At 38.8% G+C, this 20,080-nt stretch overlaps 2 protein-coding genes and 1 long non-coding RNA gene across 18 annotated transcripts in view; 1 reads left to right on the forward strand and 2 right to left on the reverse strand.

The window, feature by feature from the left end:
• The window catches only part of LOC123680767 (regulator of G-protein signaling 7), a 71,404-nt gene that overhangs the window by 26,645 nt on the left and 24,679 nt on the right, over nt 1-20,080 (reverse strand). The gene's annotated exons all lie outside the window — the stretch shown is intronic.
• The window catches only part of LOC123680770, a 58,541-nt gene that overhangs the window by 16,192 nt on the left and 22,269 nt on the right, over nt 1-20,080 (forward strand). The window contains exon 2 of the long non-coding RNA XR_006747563.1: nt 4,111-4,220. This is a non-coding gene — a long non-coding RNA (uncharacterized LOC123680770). The remainder of the gene's footprint in view (nt 1-4,110; nt 4,221-20,080) is intronic.
• Nucleotides 2,398-3,970, reverse strand: LOC123680769. Its single transcript, XM_045618843.1, has 2 exons — nt 3,821-3,970; nt 2,398-2,815 (listed from the first exon to the last, which is right to left on the reverse strand). The coding sequence occupies exons 1-2, from the start codon at nt 3,860-3,862 to the stop codon at nt 2,438-2,440; spliced, it is 420 nt and encodes a 139-aa protein (XP_045474799.1). The 5' UTR covers nt 3,863-3,970; the 3' UTR covers nt 2,398-2,437.

Raw genomic sequence — 20,080 nt, forward strand, 5'->3', positions numbered from 1 at the left:
AGCTACATTATTGCCGAGCCATATTTGATCATATATTTTTTCAATGAAACACCATTCATTGGATCAGCAATTCTTTGCTCGACGTATATATTTTGTGATATATTCAACCGCATATTGACTTCCACTTGAAGGAAATCATTAAGATACTTATTCAAGTTGCACTATTTCTGTTAGAACCTAATGAACAGTTTCAGTTGAATAAACAACAGTAATATAGTTGAAACAGGACAAAAAAAATAGTGTAATTAATTCCATTTGTACAGTATTATATATTAAAACAAAAAGCAATTCACTGCTTTCGATAGCTACATTATTGCCGAGCTATATTTGACCATATATTTTTCAAATGAAACACCATTCATTGGATCAGCAGTTCTTTGCTCGACGTATATATTTTGTGATATATTCAACCGCATATTGACTTCCACTTGCAAGAAATCATCCAGACATTACTTATTCAAGTTGAACTATATCCGTGAAAACATAATATTAAGGAAAATGAATAGTTCTAGTTGATTATATAGTTGAAACTAGCCGAAATAAATGAAATTACTTCCTAATATACGGTATTGTATATTGAAACAAAAAACAATTCGCTGTTTTCGATAGATACATTATTCCTAAGCGATATTTGACCATATATTCTTGAATATAACGTAATTTATTGAATCAGCAGTTCTTTGCTCGTCTTATATACTTCGTGATATATTCAACTGCATTTTGACTTCCACTTGAGACAAATCATCACGGCATTACCTGGTCCAGTTGCAATGTTTCCATGAAAAAATAACGAATCTCGTAACACTGGGAATCCAGAATAATTATTCACTTAGATACAATCATACCTTCGTCGCTAAGGAAAACAAAACCCCCAGTTCAAAGACGCAACAGCTTCGTAATATTCTGTTTATGTCACGAATTCCTTTGTCTCGGATTGTTAACGGAAAATATTGGGGGGAAGACGTAACCAGATGGTTTGAGGAAGGGGGGGAGGTGTTTGGGTAATTGCGTAAAATTCACCCGATTGTTTTCTATCCTTTCCGTCCGTGGGAGGAAATTTTCGAAGCTGAACTGCGAGGGTTTCTCTCGTTTATGAGGGAATGGGGGAGAATGGAAGAAATGACGCTGAGGGTGCCTTTTAACCGGTGGATTTATTATCTGGAGCTGTTTGATCGATATTCGCCTTATTGTGCCTTTGTTGCTTCGGTTTGAATCGGTTGGTTAATTCTCGGTTTTTTTTTTTCACACTTATTTAAGATTTTATTTTCTGCGACGATTCATCATTAATTTATTATTTTATAGATTTACTAGCTGACCCGGCAAACTTCGTACCGCCCTATAATCAAGAAATGTCTGTTACCTTTTCATCTGCAGAATTAAGTTAATTTCTTTATTATGTTCGAGCAACACAATGCAGGGGCTTCATTTTTAAACTTAAATGCCTTGCAATATTGACAAACAACGTTCATTGGTCCAATAGCAACGATATGCAGTGTACTGTAGTCAATTTCTTTGTTATAATTAAATGCAGCTCTATAGGGGTTAAACGCAACACTTCTATTTTGTTGGTTCCGGTTCCATCGATTCCGTTCAACTTCATTCCGCGTTTCACGTTGCTCATCAGCTTGACTTGCTCTTGTATTTCTTTGACTTGCAGCATTACGGGTTCTGCGACTTAAGTTTGTACGTCTAATTGCCGGCATCTTTAGAAACAAAATTCAACAGAAAATAAAAAAAGGAACTTGAAATTATAAACTCTGAATAAGAATTTATCGTACTACAATTATAATATTTGATTGCCATCTTGCAACCTTATTGCGGATCTGTGGATAGATTGAAAACGATAAAAATCGGGATTTAGAAATAGGGGTTGATCGTATAAGTGTGAAAATTGAGAGAGATATGAAATTTTTTATTCTGTCATGACAAATTAAAAATAATTCATAGCTGTGGAGTGGCGAGGTATATTAAGTATCTGTGAATGTCTGGTCTTGAGATTGTGCAAACTATTTCTGAAAACTGGTTTGTCATAAAGTTAGGGCGGGCTTTGAGTATAAAACAATCTATGCAAAAATAAGCAAATGATAGGACTATTGTTGTAGGATTGATTAATAAGTTGTGTTGACCAGAATAGTCAAAAATTCATTGAAGGTCTATATTTATAGTTTCAATATTGTATGATGTAGGTTCAAAATAATAGATTCATTGTGTATCATCCGCATAAAGTTGTATTTCACTTGTATCTACAATTTTCGGTAGGTCTGATGTATATAATAGAAATAATGTAGGTCCTAGGATAGATCCTTGAGGAACGCCAGAGACAATTTTATATTGCTCCGTCTTATATTGGAACAAACTATAGGAACAAGGGAATGATAAAATAAAAAAAAAACCAAATCCAACTGAGCAATCTTTATTCTCAAATTCTGTGATCGTCTCATTTTCTGCAAGGGTTGGCCGTCGGATTATCCGGATAATTATCCACTGTAACCGGTCCTGGCTGCAGCCTGTTGACGATCGACGTCAGGTTGTTGCTGTTGCACCTATCCGACCTGCAGGTCCAGCAGTAGTAATCCTGCTCGTTCTGCGTCCCCACCATCGTCTTGATCTTGCGGCAGTACTGTTGGTGATCGACGTACAGGCACGTCCGTTCTACCGTTACGACGTCCCTCTTGTTCGGCAGGGTACCGGCGGCTATGGCGCAGCCTAGGGCGCCGGGACGGCACTGTTCCACGCGTCGGTTGGTGTTGAGGGCGCAGGCGTCTAGGCCCTTACCGATGCAGGTGAAGCAGGAACTGTGCTGTCCGCTGACGATCTAAAAAATTGAAGCCAGATGGCGGTAGTGGTACGCTTGTGACTGGTTGGTACGTAACCTGGCACACGATTATAGAAAAGACGAGGAGGAACCTCATAACAGCTGTTTGGAGATGAGATCAGGACGATTGCAGATTATAAATAAAATATTGAATATTATATCGAGTTCATTGTAAAGGTTCCACTTAAAAATTTCAAATTTCCAAAAACTAAAGCCTTGAACGTAACACTTCGATGGAAGTACTACAATAGTACTGAATAACAACTAAATAGGTACTGTAAGTTCAAGAAATATGTTACTTTGGCAGTTATAATTTCTAAAAGTCAACTCAGATATCAGAATGATTTAGAAATAATAGCGCTATGCGAAAGATACATTAAGCCACGTGTATATGGTATCTAGACAAATGAAAGTGAAAATAGGACTCATTACTTTTCACTAAGAAAGTTAGGGAAAGGTTAGAGATTACAAACATGGGGATAGACAGAAAAAATACGAAAGCTAAGTAGATAGAGAAGAAAAAAATGCTCTATTCAATTCTTGTCTAGTTCTAGTAAAAGTAGGACTTAATACTTTTGCATTTCACTAAGAGAGGTAGGAACAGGTTAGAGATTACAAAGATGTGGATAGACAGAAGAAAGACGAAAGCTAAGTAGATAAAAAAGAAAAAAAAAGGTCTCATCAATTTTTGTCTAGTTCTAAGTACAACAGACCAAATGATTGTTCCAACAGTGGGACGGTCGCTAAGTGAAGCTCAAAAATTTTAGAACAGGACCAGTGATTTGCGAGTTTATCGAGAAGAACTTGTAGTGATTATTCGATAAGAAAATAAGGTATTTCTCTAGATTCATGAAGAACTTTTGGTTAGATACTGTAACAATTCTCAAAAAGAGAAACGATTGAAACTACTCCATCAATTTCAAAGGAATTTCCTATTGGAGTATTTCAGTTTCACGATATTCTTAACTAAATAAGTTCGCACTTATACGAAATAAATTCACCTACACTGAGTCCAGCCAAAAACACGAAAAGCCTCACTCGAAACATTTCCTTGACCGTACAATTTTCGACTGATTTATCGTGGTAAATTCGGCAAGAAAAAACGTACCAGAAATGTCGATAACGATACCCGAATTCCTAAATGACATACCATCGTTATCTCTAAGCCGTAAGCGAATCTTTTGTGTGGCCGTTGATGGTAAAAAATGAATCGGACGCACGTGTGACAAATTGGTGTTTATTCGATCTTTTACATTTTCCTACGCCGCTAGCTAACGAAGCTCTATTCATTGCAGGGAAACGACGCCTCGAAGTACCGGTTAACGCAGGGCGGAGCGGCACAACCAGAGGGCGCCATGAGTCTTGATGGAGATGGTCGATTCTTTCGGAAACTGCCCACGTTTCGGTGAGTTATTTTTAGTAGGTGCACAAATAGAGTTCACTTAGAGGATTCAGACTGGAATTTCAGATTGATGAGATGTTTCTCAAAAAGACACGGTATTTCTGTTAAATTGTGTGAGAATTTGTCGATATTTTAGCGCTGTTCAGGTGTACTTTTGCTTTCTTACAAAAAATGAAAGGTATTGATTCAGGAACTCTTGGTCTGTACTTTTACCTCTGGTTAGAAGATTATATCTGTCGGTGTGAACTTAGCTGCCAGAATGACCGAAATCGCCATTTATCGATGTTTAAACGTAGCAAGTTATCATTGCCACTAAGCAAAACACTCGGATATTTAAGGTTATTTCAGCAGCAGCTAGCAGGCAGCTAAGTTCACACTGCCAGATAAATTTAGTCCACCGGAGATGAAAATACCGGGCATTGGAGTAGAGATCCCGTCGCAAATCCTCTTTGAGCTACAGAAAGTTACAAGATATTTCAGGTAATTCTAGTAATGGATAGCAGACAGCTAAGTTCGCACTGTCAGATAAATTTGAATATCCGGAGATGAAAATACCGGTCGTTGACGAAAATGAAGTTTCGCGTTTAGGAAAATACAGATTTATCGTGCCAATCACTATTTGACATTTTATATCATATTGCCTGAAGATCAAAGAAAGGAAAAGGCTTTTCCCATCTCACTTTGATAAGAGATAAGCAGTAGATTCAGAGGGATAATCATACCGAACGAATATCATACGACGAATTAGTGACACTCCTCAACAAACAAATCGTTGCCGCTGAGCCAAACACTCGGATATTTTAGGTTATTTCAGCAGCGGTCAGCAGGCAGCTGAGTTCACACCGCCAGATAAATTTGGTTATCCGAAAATGAAAATACCGGGCGTTGGAGTAAACAACGCGTTGCAAATTCTTTTCAAACTACAGAATGTAACGAAGATACTTAATGAAGATTCACGTTCGGATATTTCAGGTAATTCTAGTAACGGATAGCAGGCAGCTAAGTTCGCACCGTCAGATAAATTTGGTTAACCGGAGATCAAAATACCAGTCGTTGGAGTTAAGAACCCCTAGAAAATTCTATTTAAGCTACAGAGAGTTGACGAAAAAACTTAATGAAGGTTCACGTTGAGCGAAATAGAAAAATGCGATGAATTAGTTGCACTCGTCAATAACGAGTAAATTTCAAAGGGAAACTTCAAATGAAAACTGGAGTTAGTTTTCCACCTGCCAATCCTCAAGTTGGCTCCGTTGTTGATTCGGCCCCGCCAGAACACAAATTGCACGTTGCCAGAAGAGCAAATATTGGCAAAAAAAATGACAGCCGCCAGTTCTGGTTTCGGGCGCCTTGCAGTTGGCCTGGGATTTCAAGGGTGCCCTGGAAATTGGGGCACTTATTGAATCACATCCCGCGTCGGCTTCAAACCGTGAACGGGGTTCGACCCAGATCGTTGAAATTCGGTTACAGTTAGCACTGACCCACTTAACGAAGGGCGAAGTCGTTTTCGCGCTTCGCCGTGCATATTTTTCGAAGTGACTTCAATTATTATCGGTTATTCCGACTGGGTTGATTTTCAATTTGATATTCAGTTCGTCGAGGATTCTGTTATTCTGACGCTCTATCATTTCGTCACAATGCTTGTAATTTACGAATTTTGATCCGGAAATGGTATCAAAAGATAGGGTTTGACCATAGAGTAATGAACATAGGTAGAGGAAGTATACTCAATTTTTACATGTCCCCAACATGGTTAGATTACGTTGTCGGATTGTGATATATTTGCAAATCCACAATTTTACTATATCGTTATGAATGTATATTATATTGATTGAAATATATTTATTTAAGTGATTCCAGATTGAATATGCAAATTTGAATATTTGGAATCCGATATTATTCCTCATTGTCGAATTTATAATAAGCAGAATATTTATTATTTTCTGTATCTACCTGCTGAAATCCAAGGTTTGGCAACTTTTGCCCTCCTAGTGTCATCCGTTGTTTAACGTCGTTTGTTTTCTGACTTTCTGATAGATTTAGGTATTTATTTCAATATATTTTGAGTTAATATGGAACGTTGATTCACTGTGAGACATAAGAAGTGCGTTCTTTGTGGAGAAACTCGCGAATTGAGTGAACTATCGTATCACTAATATGTTTTCATTTCCGCGCGCTTTATGTCAAATTTGATAGTTCATGTTGGGGACAAAATTTGCCTACTGAAAATGACATATGCTTCCTCTATCTATCTGTTGGGGTTTGAAAATTCCCAGTTGCCTTACCTACCGTTTGGTGGTCTTCCCAATATTGTAGCCATCTGCCATAATTAAATTCCAAGATTGTGACATCGACAATTGAAAGGTCGGTTCAGCAAGGAGACCGGAAAATCCATCCATTCAAATGGGTCTTTGTTATGTAAATGTGCGAAGGTGAAGATACCCCAACATAATCTAGAGGGCTAGCATCAGTTCTTAGTTCTAACGCTTTAACTATTCGTCAAAGGGTCCCTCCTTTATTAGCTCCCTTTGTCTTTTATAAAAGAAAATTTATTTCGTTGTTGAATTCACTTCAAATTAAAAAATTCACACCTGTATGTAGAATGACAACTTCGAGCGTCATGCAGAATATCACGTTGATAGCTTCAGTAGAAGTAGAGAAAATTTAAAAAGAATATATTTGATATTTCAGTGACACCAGTCAGTGACCAGGTCAGATCAAAGTGAAATTTTGGGTGTATATGTGGAATAATCATAGCATGCTTCTTGCAAAATTTCTACATAACCATAAAAATTGAAATAGATCCGAGTTCCTTCGAAACCCTCATCTAATTTAACTAACCGATAACAATTACATATGACTTATGGTGGGTTTATGCACCATTCCTGAGAACTAAGACTAAATCTAAGAACTAAGAATTGAACGCTATCAAATCAATGAGGGCATTTATACACTTTACCTAAGAACTAACACTAGCACTAGAAAGTTGACCAACTTTCAACTTAGTACTTAGTAAAATATAGAAGTGCGCGTGCGCATAGAATTTCAATATTAACGAGTACCAGTTTCTATCATTTTATGTTCTGTTATTCGTGTTTATCGATGAAAAGTCTTTTCACAATCAATATCAAACACCAAAGTATAGAACAAATAGAAAGTAGTTCGAGCACGTGCGCATTCCTTAACTAAGAACTAACAAGAGAGTGCATAAACGCCACTGAATTCTTAGTTCTTGGTTCTTAGGAATGGTGCATAAACCCACCATATCAGACACTCTCTTGACTTCAAGTGCGCAATGGGCTTATTATGAATGGAAGCTCCAGAGGCCAAGTTATTGCTTTCCTCAAATATTTGTTCTAGTGGCTCTCTCTCCCCGATGGATAGAATATTAAAAAGAAAACCAGCATCTCGAAACCTTCCTCATTCCCCCCACATCTCGATAACTGACAATAACCGTCCCTTCCAATAACATCTCGACCTGTCACAGTAGGCGAAACGAACCGTAGACCGTTCTTCGGCCTGTCACCGGCACACACCGAATAATATCGGTGACGGGCCTCCTCTGTGTTCGTGTGGGTAGGCGTAGTTATCCGGTAAATTGGTCCCGATAATTGCGGCCTCTATCGATCGCCGCCGCAACCGCCGACAGGCTATCTTCGAACGTCGGGGGCCTGGCCGCCTCCGGTACGTCAATTATTTCTACTTCGATTAATCAATTTGAGCCATATCGGATTTCTGCCTGTCTTCCTTCGACCGCCCCTCGCATCTTGCGGTACGCTTCCGGAAGTGGGCGGGATCGGCGTGTGTCTAACCTCGACTCGGAATCTAACCTCAATCGATGAAGAAGACAACAGTTGCACTCTGTGGTCTATCAGATGACGGGGATTCAATACGCTCTATTAGTGATGACGCCACACACCGCCATTTCTGGTTCTCCTGTCAGTATTCGGAATCCAAACAAATAAATTGTCATTCAAATTAGTACGTTGTCGTTGAAGAAATTGGCTCATTTGATAAATAAGATTATTTAAGGTACCATTTTACCATTAATTGATAGACAGAAGGAACGAGGTTAATACCAGTAAGTTTGAATCCTGTATCATTCCCCAGATTTTGTATAAAGCCGTGTTTATTAATTGAACTTCAAGTTCGAACTTACTGGCATTAATCTCGTTCCTTCTGTCTATCAATTAATGGTAAAATGGTACCTTAAATAATCTTATTTATCAAATGAGCCAATTTCTTCAACGACAACGTACTAAATTGAATGACAATTTGTTTGTTTGGACTCCGAACACTGACTGGAGAACTAAAATGGCGGTGTGTGACGTCATCACTAATAGAGCGTATTCAGAATCTAACTTCTATCGATGAAGAAGACAACGGTTGCACTCTGTGGTCTCTCAGCTGACAGGGATTCGATTGGACATAGACAGTCACTGTCGAGATGAAAGCCGGGAGTTCGAGGCCCGATCTGATATAGGAATGTTTTGGCTACCAGGGATCATAGAGTAATAAACATAGATAGAGGAGGTATACGCAATTTTTACATGTCCCCAACATGGTTAGATTACGTTGTCGGATTGTGATATATTTTCAAATCCACAATTTTACTATATCGATATGAATGTATATTATATTGAATGAAATATATTTGTTTGAGTGATTCCCGATTAAATATGCAAATTTGAATATTTGGAATCCGATATTTTTTCTGATTGTCGAATTTATAATAAGCAGAATATTTATTATTTTCTGTATCTACCTGCTGAAATCCAAGGTTTGGCAACTTTTGCTGTCCTAGTGTCATCGCTTGTTTCACGTCGTTTGGCGCGCTTGAAGTTTGTTTTCTGAATTTCTGATAAAGTCAGGTTTTTATTACAATATATTTTGAGTTAATATGAAACCTTGATTCACTATGGGAACTAAGAAGTGCGTTCTTTGTGGAGAAACTCGCGAATTGAGTGAAATATCGTATCACTGATATGTTTTCATTTCCGCGCGCTTCATGTCAAATTTGATAGTTCATGTTGGGGACAAAATTTGCTTACTGAAAATGACATATGCTCTCCCTATCTATGTTTATTTTTCTGAGCAACAGTGCTCCGTCTGAAGTTGGCATGAGATTCGGTAACCAAGCCTACACAGAACTTCTCAGGGATCTCACAGAGACCTAGTAAAGTCTGAATAGAAAATATTGAAAATTGAATTGTAGATTTTCGATGTTTGTTATCTCTGAAAAACTACGCCTTATGATAACTTTGTATGAAATTTCAACTATTTATTAGAATAATTCTTGGAAATAAAATACTCGTAAACAACAGAATTTGTTGGATTATAATTTATAGATAAGCAGCATAACTTAAATTCTTAGCTAACCAGCCAGTGCAGTAATACCATAAAACATGTTTTCATCAGCGTGGATCGAATATTCATTGAAACAAAAACTTGCTTCTGATCTACTACTATCTGTCCAGAGTCGATCTAAGGATAATTAACGCAATCGTACAGTTAATTACTCCATTCAATTCACAAATGAATTGTACAAAACATTTCAACATTAAATATATCTCAACAAGTAAAGCCATAGATTTTCTTTTTTACTCTTCTATGAAATGGATATACAAATCACCAATTCACAATTGGTATCTACAGGGACGGAGTAGGGATAGGATTTATAACCGTTTGACCAATAACAGTTGCCTTAAACGCAAACCATGCTATTTACTCTGTTTATATTGCTCCAACTTACCTTTGAACGGACTAAGGTGTCATAGTACTATCTGCCGAAGATACTTGGCCATGAAAGCTTAGAATGTTTATGAGACTCTTATTTAAAGTTGCTTGGATTGGTTTTAAAGAAAATCAATCTATGTTAGCATTGTTGAAACTGTTCATTGAAGAAGTAATTCTCTAAGGAAATGCGTAGATGAAGAATAAGTTTATTTGAAGATAGGTACAAAATCGTAGTATGAAATATCCCTACAAACAAAATTTTAAGATTGAAAAACATAAATCGATATTTTCTAACCTCACCTAACCTAACCCCCACAAGATGAGCAAGAACCCCACCGATAACGACAAGACGGTGTCGGTTATGGCTCGAAGGAATGCGCTTCATTTGGCGGAACCTCCAATTCTATCCCCAATATCCGGTGAGGAGGAGGAGGAGGCTGTAAAGGATAAATTTCTAACGGATGTTTGGCGGGAGGGGTGGAGGCTTGGAATTCTAATATCTTTCGGAGAAACCGGGCTCCTCTATCGATCTGCTCTTATCAATGAAATATTTCGGCTGAACGTAACGCGCAGGTCAGTCGGATGGGGAAGAATTTCCGAGTCTTGGAGAGCGGAAACTAGTGGGTTTGTGAGAAAAAAAAAGGAGACGCTATAAATTTTTTACGAAAGATTATTACATAAGCGCACAGCTTTGCTTCCGCCGTTTTTTTCCGAAATTCGAGGCTTTATTGTGAAAAACTGGTTATACATTTATGATTCAAAGTATTGTCCATCGCCGGCCACTATTTTCTCCAATTTTTTCGGGCAGCGTACGAATCCCGCGTTGAAAAAACTGGTCATCTTTTGAAGCGATCCACGAATCGTTCCAATTTCTTACTTCTTCATAAGACCGGAAGTGCTGGTCAGCCAAGCCGAGTGTCATTGATCGAAACAAGTGATAGTCCGAAGGAGCAACGTTTGGAGTCTGGAGAATACGGCGGGTGGAGTGGGACTTCTCATTTCAAAATTTCCAAATATGTCTTGACCACTTTGGCAACATGGGGTCGAGCATTATCATACTGTGAAATCACTTTATCATGTCTCTCGTAGTGTTGCGGCCATTTCTCTTTCTATGCTCGGATCAAACGTATTGATTGCGTTAGATAACGATCACCTGTGATTGTTCCTGTCGGTTTTAACAACTCACAACACACTAGGTCAAGCTGGTCCCACCAAATACTAAGCATGACCTTGGAAACGTGAATATTCGGTTTGGCCGTCGACGTGGAAGCATGGCCGGGATATCCCAATGATTTTCTGCGCTTGCGTTTATCGTAATGAACTCATTTTTCATCTCCAGTGACAATGCGATGCAGAAGTTTCTTCCGTCTTTGCCTTGGAAGCTACTCTTCACAAGCAAACACACGCCGTTGAACATCTCTAGGCTCTCGGCACCCAATATCCTTGTTTCTGAATCATTCTCATGACTTTCAGGCATTTTGAAATGGCTTGTTGCGTCACTCTCAATGATCCTGCCAATTCTTGTTGATCAAGTAATGCTTCCAATTCTGTATCTTCGAAAACCTTCTCTCTTCCACCGCCATGCTGGTCTTCGACTTCAAAATCACCGTTCTTGAAGCGTTAAAACTACTCTCGGCCCGTTCTTTCACTAATAGCGGCCTCACCATAGGTATTTGAGAGCATTCGATGAGCCTCGGTTGCAGATTTGGTCATATTGAATCATAAAATTAAAACCTCTCGCAAATGACGAGAATTTGGCTCGTAAGCTGACATGTTTAATCGAGAATTACTTTATGTTGCAGACACAAATCGACTAATATTTCGATGGCGTTATGTTTACAAATACCTAAGCTTATTGTATGAGATCTACGATCTATTTATTTCGACTCCCACTTACCGCTACTGTCTTCTATTGCAAAACGACAGAAGCAGAGTTGTACACTTAAATATAAAATAATTTTGTTTAATCAATAATCCAACACATTCGTGATGAAACACCAGAAAAATATATATCCCAAATGTTTTTCATCGACGCTAATAAGCGCAAAAACAAAAAAGCGGACCACTTTTTCCATTACCGATAAGTAAGGGCCGGTTTGAATCCGCCCTTTTTTTATCGATGATAATCCCTGCGATAAAAACGAATATGCATACGAAAAACAACGGCCGGTCGCCGTCTGGGATGTTTCCGGCGATCTCGCGTGACGCGGCCGGCTCGCATGTCCCAATCCCAGGTATCTCCCCAGATTAATTACACTGAAAGGATAATTGAATATTGCAGTGGTTTTGTCCGACCGCGCTTTACGTAATGAACCATCTAGGAATTGCAGCCGGCAAGTCGATAAGATCTCCACGATTTCGTAATGTTGTACGTGGGCCGAGGCCGCGCGTTAAAAAGAAGAAGAAGTGACCACAGAAGGCGTTGCGTCTTCCTGCGGGCGTAGAAAACGGCCTTGTCGATCGAACTTGGCAACCGGCTTGGTATTGACCGGGATTGATTATAGGGGTAGTATTCAGTTTCAAGGTGAGTTTATATCACCTCCGATATATGGAGTTGTCGTTCGCTTTGGTTAGTTTTAGGGCAGAGGGCGCTTTGATTGTGTCTTCTTTTTTGCAATTTTCGCATTTCGAGCCTCAAACGTAATCGTTTTTCCTAGGAACTCATCAAGCCAAGTAGCTTGATATTTTAACCAAGTACACTGCGCAGAAGAATTAACGCACATTATGGAAATTTCAAATTTATTCTACAACTGAAGGTGTTCTCAATGATAATTATTTTTATCAGAATTATGCATGCATATGTTATTATGCATGCATATGTTATCCACTTTCAACGTTTTCCTTCAATACAAATGTTTTTTCCCTGCAGGAATAAAAAAAAAGATGAGATTATCAGATTTTGAATGTATTGGCTCCATTCTGAAATCAGTTGTTCTCAATCAATTCTAGTGATCAATAGTATTTCTTTCGTTTGATTTTCTACACTCGATCGCTATGCAACGCGAAACACGCAATTTGACCCAAGAGGAATGTGCCCAAGCAGTAGTTTTGCGAGAAGAAGGGTAGACATAAACAAAAATTGCAGAAAGGTTTGGAGTTTCCCATACAAGTGTGTCCAGAATGTTGCAGCGATTCAGGGAGACAGGTATGAATTTCTGAAGATCAGGACAAGGTAGACCACGGGTAACAACTGCCATTCAAGAACGTTGCTTGAGAGCTTTTTCGTTGAGACAACGGTTTGCAACCGCTCGCCTCCTTCAGAATCAGTTTGAGCAAACTCATGGGGTGCAAATTAGCACTCAGACAATAAGAAATCGCCTCAGAGAATATGATTTAAGGCCTCATGTCGCGGCAAGAGGCCCAGCTCTTACCCCAGCCCATCGGAGGGCGCGTTTGGATTTTGCGAGGGAGCATATCCATTGGGAAGAGGCTGATTGGGAAGTGCTGCCCTCTACTAACTCTGCTTCGTATTTAGAAAAAAGGTAAAGTGAATATACAACTTCGTACACCGTACAAAATGTATCTAATGTTTCTCTGATACGTGAAGGTAATTCCTATTAATCTTCAGATTAACGACACGAAGTGCATCAAGATATTATGCATACAAGTTCAACATGTCGGAAATTAATTCCGGGTTCAAGTTTCGAGGGATCAAAGCGTATTATAGGATTTATAAGTAGGTGTTATTACTGTGTCATTAAGCCAGTGTTATGTCGATAGGAAAACCTTAAAAATAAAGCGAAAGGGTTCGTACGTTTCCCTACATCTCAAGACGCCTCGATGCCGCCATAAAACCATCCCTTCCTACATTTTTCCATTTATTTCCCGGGACTCGTAAAGCCGCATTCCTCCTTTCCCGGAATCATCCGAAAATCCCCGGGTCTAATCTAGCCGGAAAGGCCTCAGGCTTCCCGGAACCGTCGTAATGTATGTCCCCACTATAGTCCGGGGGAATAATGCATGCCGGTCGTAATCCCCGGAGCTGGCAACAATGCATTAGCACTAACGGCGAATTGTTTTCCATCTGGAGTTCTAGCCCCGAATACAACTCCGAGCGTTGCGGTCTCCATCTGATACTTTTGTTACTACTCATTCGTTTGGAATCTCATTTGTGTATGAATCCTAATCGGGTCAGGCGTTTGAAACTCGATAACGAGTGAAACGATTAGTTTTGCATGATGAACGAGGCTTTAATTACCATATAGTTAGAATGATCCGGTTTTGGTCAAATATGCGCTGTTTTGTTAGATAACCTGTTGCCATTCTAAAGGTAATATCTTGAGGTCTCTCTCATTAAATCCCTCGTCCCTATTGGCAGAAAATTGAGACAGTCGATTTTCATAAGCCTCTGGTGAAGCGAATTTTTCATCACCAAGATTGTCCGCCATGGACAGGAACAGATGGTAATCACTTGGTGCCAGGTGTGGACTATGAGGTGGACGCATAAGAACCTTCCAACCAAACTCCCGGACCTTCTGGTGATTCACTATCGGCCTGACGTTGTCCTGATGAAACGCAATTCCTCCCCTATTGGCCAAAGCTGGCCGCTTTTGGGTGATTGCTTCCTTCAGACGATCCAATTGTTGACAGTACAGTTTAGAGTTAACAGTTGTGCCGTAGAGAACAGCTCATTTCCTGCCAATGCCACCAAACACACAGCAAAACCTTCCTGGCCGTCAATCCTAGCTTGGCCGTCGTTTCGACCACGACCGTTTTCGCTTGACGTTGGCGTAAATGATCCACTTTTCATCACCAGTCACCAACCGCTTCAATAATGTGTCGCTTCTGTCGCAGCGATTCGCAGATGGAAATTTCATCCATGAGATTTTTTTACGTTAACTCGTGTGGTACCCATACATCGAGCTCTTCTTGATACCAGCAATATGCAAATGGTTACAAACGGTTTTTTATGCAATCTTCAGCTTTTAGCAGTTGAAACAGTGCTTACATGACGGTTGGACTCGACAATGTTCATTATTTTATCGACATCTTCGACAATTGGCTTTCCAGTATATAGGTGCATCTTTGACATCGAAATTACTGGAACGGAATCGATTAAACCAAAATTGCAAGTGATGGGCTGTTACGGTATCAGGACCATAAACACTCTTTACATTTTCAGTCGCCTGACTTGCATTTTTGCCTTTATCGAAGAAAAACTGTGAAATATAGCGTCATTTCTTCTTGCTACTGTCCATCTTCGACGCGCGCTCAAACTAAACTGAGTCAACCAATCACAAAACTTGGGTTATGCACAAGCCACCCTCTGATTTTGATCCAGCTTGAAAGCGAGCTGTAGGTGCAGTGTAGTTAAGGATTCCCGGCTTGGTTGATATTCAAGCTCAAATAGCTTGAGCTTGACTTGAAATCAACTCATGTTCACCACCTTAAGGTTACAGTGCAAGGCAACCCCGTTATTGTAAACAGTAAATATAATTACCGGGTTCCATTTGAAATATTTATGTAATGATAGCATGCTCTCCATTTATTTCTCTAATTCTGTGGTTATTCCGTTCATTCTTCCACATCTTATAGAACAAAATCGTGCAAGAATATATCAGAAACGCACAGTTTTCATGGTTATATTTTATTATTATATGTTGGTACTCCGAACTTTCCGCAACGGCTTTATCTGTCAATTCATCAATTTGCCTTAAAGAAATCAGTTCTGCCAACGAATATTTTTCAATGCAAAAATCACTGAATGATATTTATGGAAATATGTCATTGATTTCAATAAAAATGCAATGAATTAGAGAGAATAATGTATAATACTCGTACAGAAGGCTCATTCTACCACTCGTTCATTCAAAAACTCGCCACTTCGTGGCTCGTTTTTAAATTTTGAACTCGTAGAGAACTTCAATGCCTTCTGCACTATTACTAATATGCACTATTATAAATAACAATTTTCCACCAAGAAAAAAACTTCTTTCTGATAGGAAAACGCCTACCCACCCCTTCAAATGGAAAAAACCGTTCGACACTCAAGTTGTTGGGAACTTACACTAATCCACGGATGCCAACGTAACAATATCGAATGCGCCAAACCGAAGACGATGTGGAGAGCACTCCAACCTCCTCCTTTTCCTTATCCTCCAACGTCAATGACGTCACCTCGTTCTTTCTCTCATCTCAACGATCCACTTCGAACGCGGTCATTTCGAAGGAGTTCACGAACATGGGGTTGCGTTCCCTCCCGATAACGAACTTATCGATTCGGCCGCGAGGGGGCGTCCCCGTCAGGGGTAAGTTCGGAAAGTACCCACTACGGAGTTCAAAGGATTACGGGGAAATTCAGGTCGGTTCAATCATGATAAGGCTGGTCGAGAGGGCTACGGGATCTTTGAGTTTCGAAGCCTGTGTATGCGGAACGCGGCCCTTTGAGTCATAGAAACTGTTTGACGTTTTTGGGCTTCGGTCCATAGAATATTTGGTATTGTTGGAGAAATTCATATCGTTGAAATCTGATGTTGGTGATCAGAGATTCGGGTTTTTTCATTACGAAAATGTGAAAAGCAAGTAATATTGGAAAATTTATTTTTAATGGAAACCATATTCACATTTGAATCTTTGAAAATATTTTATTTTCATTTCAATTCTCAACCTTATGTTTAACTCTACCTCATGCAACTTTCAAATGCTGAAATGCCTTTGTGGACACGTTCTATGGTTTGTATATTGACATAATAACTGTCAAATTAACGTCAACTTATTTTCTGCAACTTGACATCGTTTTTACTGTCGGAGTCAGCTATTCGGAGGTAAGATCTGTGATTTCTGGAATCGTCAGGATTTTCGGAAAACGTTCCGCCTACTTCGATGTTTCCTCCTTTTTTCAGTTTTATTAATTTTTTCGTGAATTTCCCCTATACGTGAAACTCATTGCACTCTGCGTAGTGGTAGTATGGAGATAAATGTGTTCATTTTGGACAATCAAAAAAGACGACGGCACAGGGTCTGTTGAAACGCACCACTGCCCCTATCGCATAGCAAACGGGATGATAGGGAACGCACACAGACATAGTTCCGGGGATGACACAAACGTGGCTGAGGCCATAAAGGAAGGAAAAAGCGGGAGACAATCCATCCTAAACTGAAAGCGGGAATTTGGCTAATGTTGTATTCGGCGCTGCCATTGTGTCCGCTTTATACACAGATATAAATTTTCGCCAATCGTCCGGAACGTTTAGCACGCTCATATAATGGCATACACCATAGAATCCGACGCGTTTCAGATGGCCTTGGTTGAACCATAGAATTTTGGCGATTGGATATGGGCGAAACTAGTAGAGTTAATTTGTTGTGAGAATAAATTGCTTTGCTCTACTTCATAGAGTAATAAACATAGATAGAGGGAGTATACGCAATTTTTACATGTCCCCAACATGGTTGGGTTAGGTTGTCAGATTGTGATATATTTTCAAATCCACAATTTAACTATATCGTTATGAATGTATATTATATCGAACGAAATATATTTATTTGAGTGATTCCTGATTAAATATGCAGATTTGAATAATTGGAATCCGATATTTTTCCTAATTGTCGAATTTATAATATGCGGAATATTTATTATTTTCTGTATCTATCTTCTGAAATCCAAGGTTTGGCAACTTTTGCTCTTCCAGTTTCATCGGTTGTTTCAGGTCGTTTGGCGCGCTTGAAGTTTGTTTTCTATATTTCTGATATATTTAGGTATTCATTTCAATATATTTTGAGTTAATATGAAACGTTGATTCACTATGGGACATAAGAAGTGCGTTCTTTGTGGAGAAACTCGCGAATTGAGTTAAATATCGTATCACTGATATGTTTTCATTTCCGCGCGCTTCATGTCAAATTTGATAGTTCATGTTGGGGACAAAATTTTCTCACTGAAAATGACATATGCTCCCTTTATCTATGCTTATTAATCTATGGTTTTAATTAATCAATTCGCACTCAATTACTGGAATTGCCATAATTTGATGTGTCAAAGTAATATTGTTGATGAATAAGTCTCTCCATTTTTGTGAAATTGAATGTATTTTTAGGAAGACGTATGAGATCTTCTGTCTCTGCCACGCTCTTTTCCACTAAGCCTCTTAATAAATACATTGGTTTCCTTTTTTTATGACTAATTTTCAACAAACCGTATACAAACATAGAATATTCAGTAACCATCGAACAATTCGACAGAAAACGAGGTCACGAACTCGCCGGACGTCATTGTCACGCCGAACATAGAAACCCTATCCACTTCTATGTGATCACATCGAAGGCGAAGTGAAACAGTTTTCTTTATTGGCAGTCGTATAACAGATACCTGTTGATTAAATGACATCGACCCGTCCTGGTGGGAATGTCGTGCTTGGGACCTGCGTGCGGCGCCTTTCGACGCCGCATAAAAAACGGAACATAATTCCCACGTGAAATCTAACGATATCGTAAATCTGAACATATTTCCCCGCTTGTCAGGCATTAACGTGACTACGGAATTGAATATCTCGTGTTCGGGGACAGTGGGCTCGGTCGCTTCGCATACTATTAGCGATTGAGGTCGTCATTGTTGCCAACTGTTTGCCAGTTTTGGTACTCTATGCGATCTGTCAAATGTTAGCGAGTAATATCTGTCATTGGTGGTGTTGGCTGCAGGGTTGCCATGTTGGGGTATTTTACTCCAAATTTGGGGGATTTTCGGACACTGAGGAAAATTTGGGTGACAATATTCCATGGGATATTTTTGAGGGGGAAATATTAAGATTTGATATAATTTATATCTTGAATTGTTCGCTTAACTTCATAACATACATATTTCTAGATATTTACTAATAAATTTCATTGCTTTCATGGTCATATAGACATCTGGGGTATTTTCAATGAAGCAACATGACAACCCTGGTTGACTGTCAATTATTCGGTGTGTCACTTGTTCTCAAGTATTTACAGGTTAACTTTAGTTTTTTTGAACCAAAAGTCGAGGCAAAGCATCCTTAAGAAAAGTGGGTTTTGACGAAAATATCCAACGAATCGCGTTCTAGAGCTCAAACAAAGATATACTCAAATTTTGTTGGGTTTCTTCAAACTTCATGAAGTTTATTCAGTAAACAAGATCATATATAACATAACCTTAAAACTGAACAGTGTAATGGTGAGTTTATGCACCATTCCTAAGAACTAAGACTAAACCTAAGAACTAAGAATTGAACGCTAACAAATCTATGAGGGCGTTTATGCACTCTACCTAAGAACTAACACTAGCACTAGAAAGTTGACCAACTTTTAACTAAGAACTAAGGGCTCAGGTAAAATATAGAAGTGCGCTTGCATAGAATTTCAAAATTAACGAATACCAGTTTCTATCGTTTTATGTTCAGTTATTTGTGTTTATCGATGAAAAGTATTAGGTGTATCTGAAAAAATTAAATTTAATATTTTCACAATTAATATCAATGTCAAACATCAAAGTATAGAACAAAGGGAAAGTAGTTCGAGCACGTGCGCATTCCATAACTAACAAGAGAGTGCATGAACGCCACTGAATTCTTAGGTTTAGTTGTTAGTTCGTAGTTCTTAGTCCTTAGTTCTTAGGAATGGTGCATAAACCCACCATAAAACATTTGTGTTACTCATCGGTAAATATCTGTGATTGGTGATGTTGGCTGCAGGGTTGCCATGTTGGAGTATTTTCCCCAAATTTAGGGTATTTTTGGATACTGAGGAAAATTGGGGGAACAATATTCCATGGGATATTTTTGAAAAAATAGTAAAGGAAAAAAGTGTTCCTTTTGACTTCAAGAATCTACTGTAAAATATATGTACGAGTCAAAGACTTACCCTGTATATTATTTACAAACTTTAATGTTCTTTGGTGAATTCCTCCAGAAGTTTTACTTTATTTTTTCTTACAATAGTCTTCGTTTCCCGAGATTCAATATTATTCAAGACGATTAGAACTGTCTCTATTTGAACAAAAAACTTGACATTTACCCTTCAACTATGTAAATAGCAGATACTTCAACCTAATGACAACTGACACTAATGACAGGTAACACTAATGACATGTGACACTGATGACAGGTGTCAATGGTTACCAGAACAACAATAAAATCTAAGAACAGGCCCTTTCTCAATGATCTAGCTATCTA

Source organism: Harmonia axyridis, chromosome 5, assembly GCF_914767665.1.
Source record: "Harmonia axyridis chromosome 5, icHarAxyr1.1, whole genome shotgun sequence".
In the NCBI taxonomy this organism is placed as follows: Eukaryota; Metazoa; Arthropoda; class Insecta; order Coleoptera; family Coccinellidae; genus Harmonia; species Harmonia axyridis.

Excerpts from the sequence above, each read along its gene's own strand:
- LOC123680769 (XM_045618843.1), bottom strand. The coding sequence starts at position 3,862 with ATGTTTCGAGTGAGGCTTTTCGTGTTTTTGGCTGGACTCAGT. Across the intron at positions 2,816-3,820 it reads TGTTTTTGGCTGGACTCAGT|ATCGTCAGCGGACAGCACAG; the intron begins GTAGGTGAATTT and ends TCAATTTTTTAG.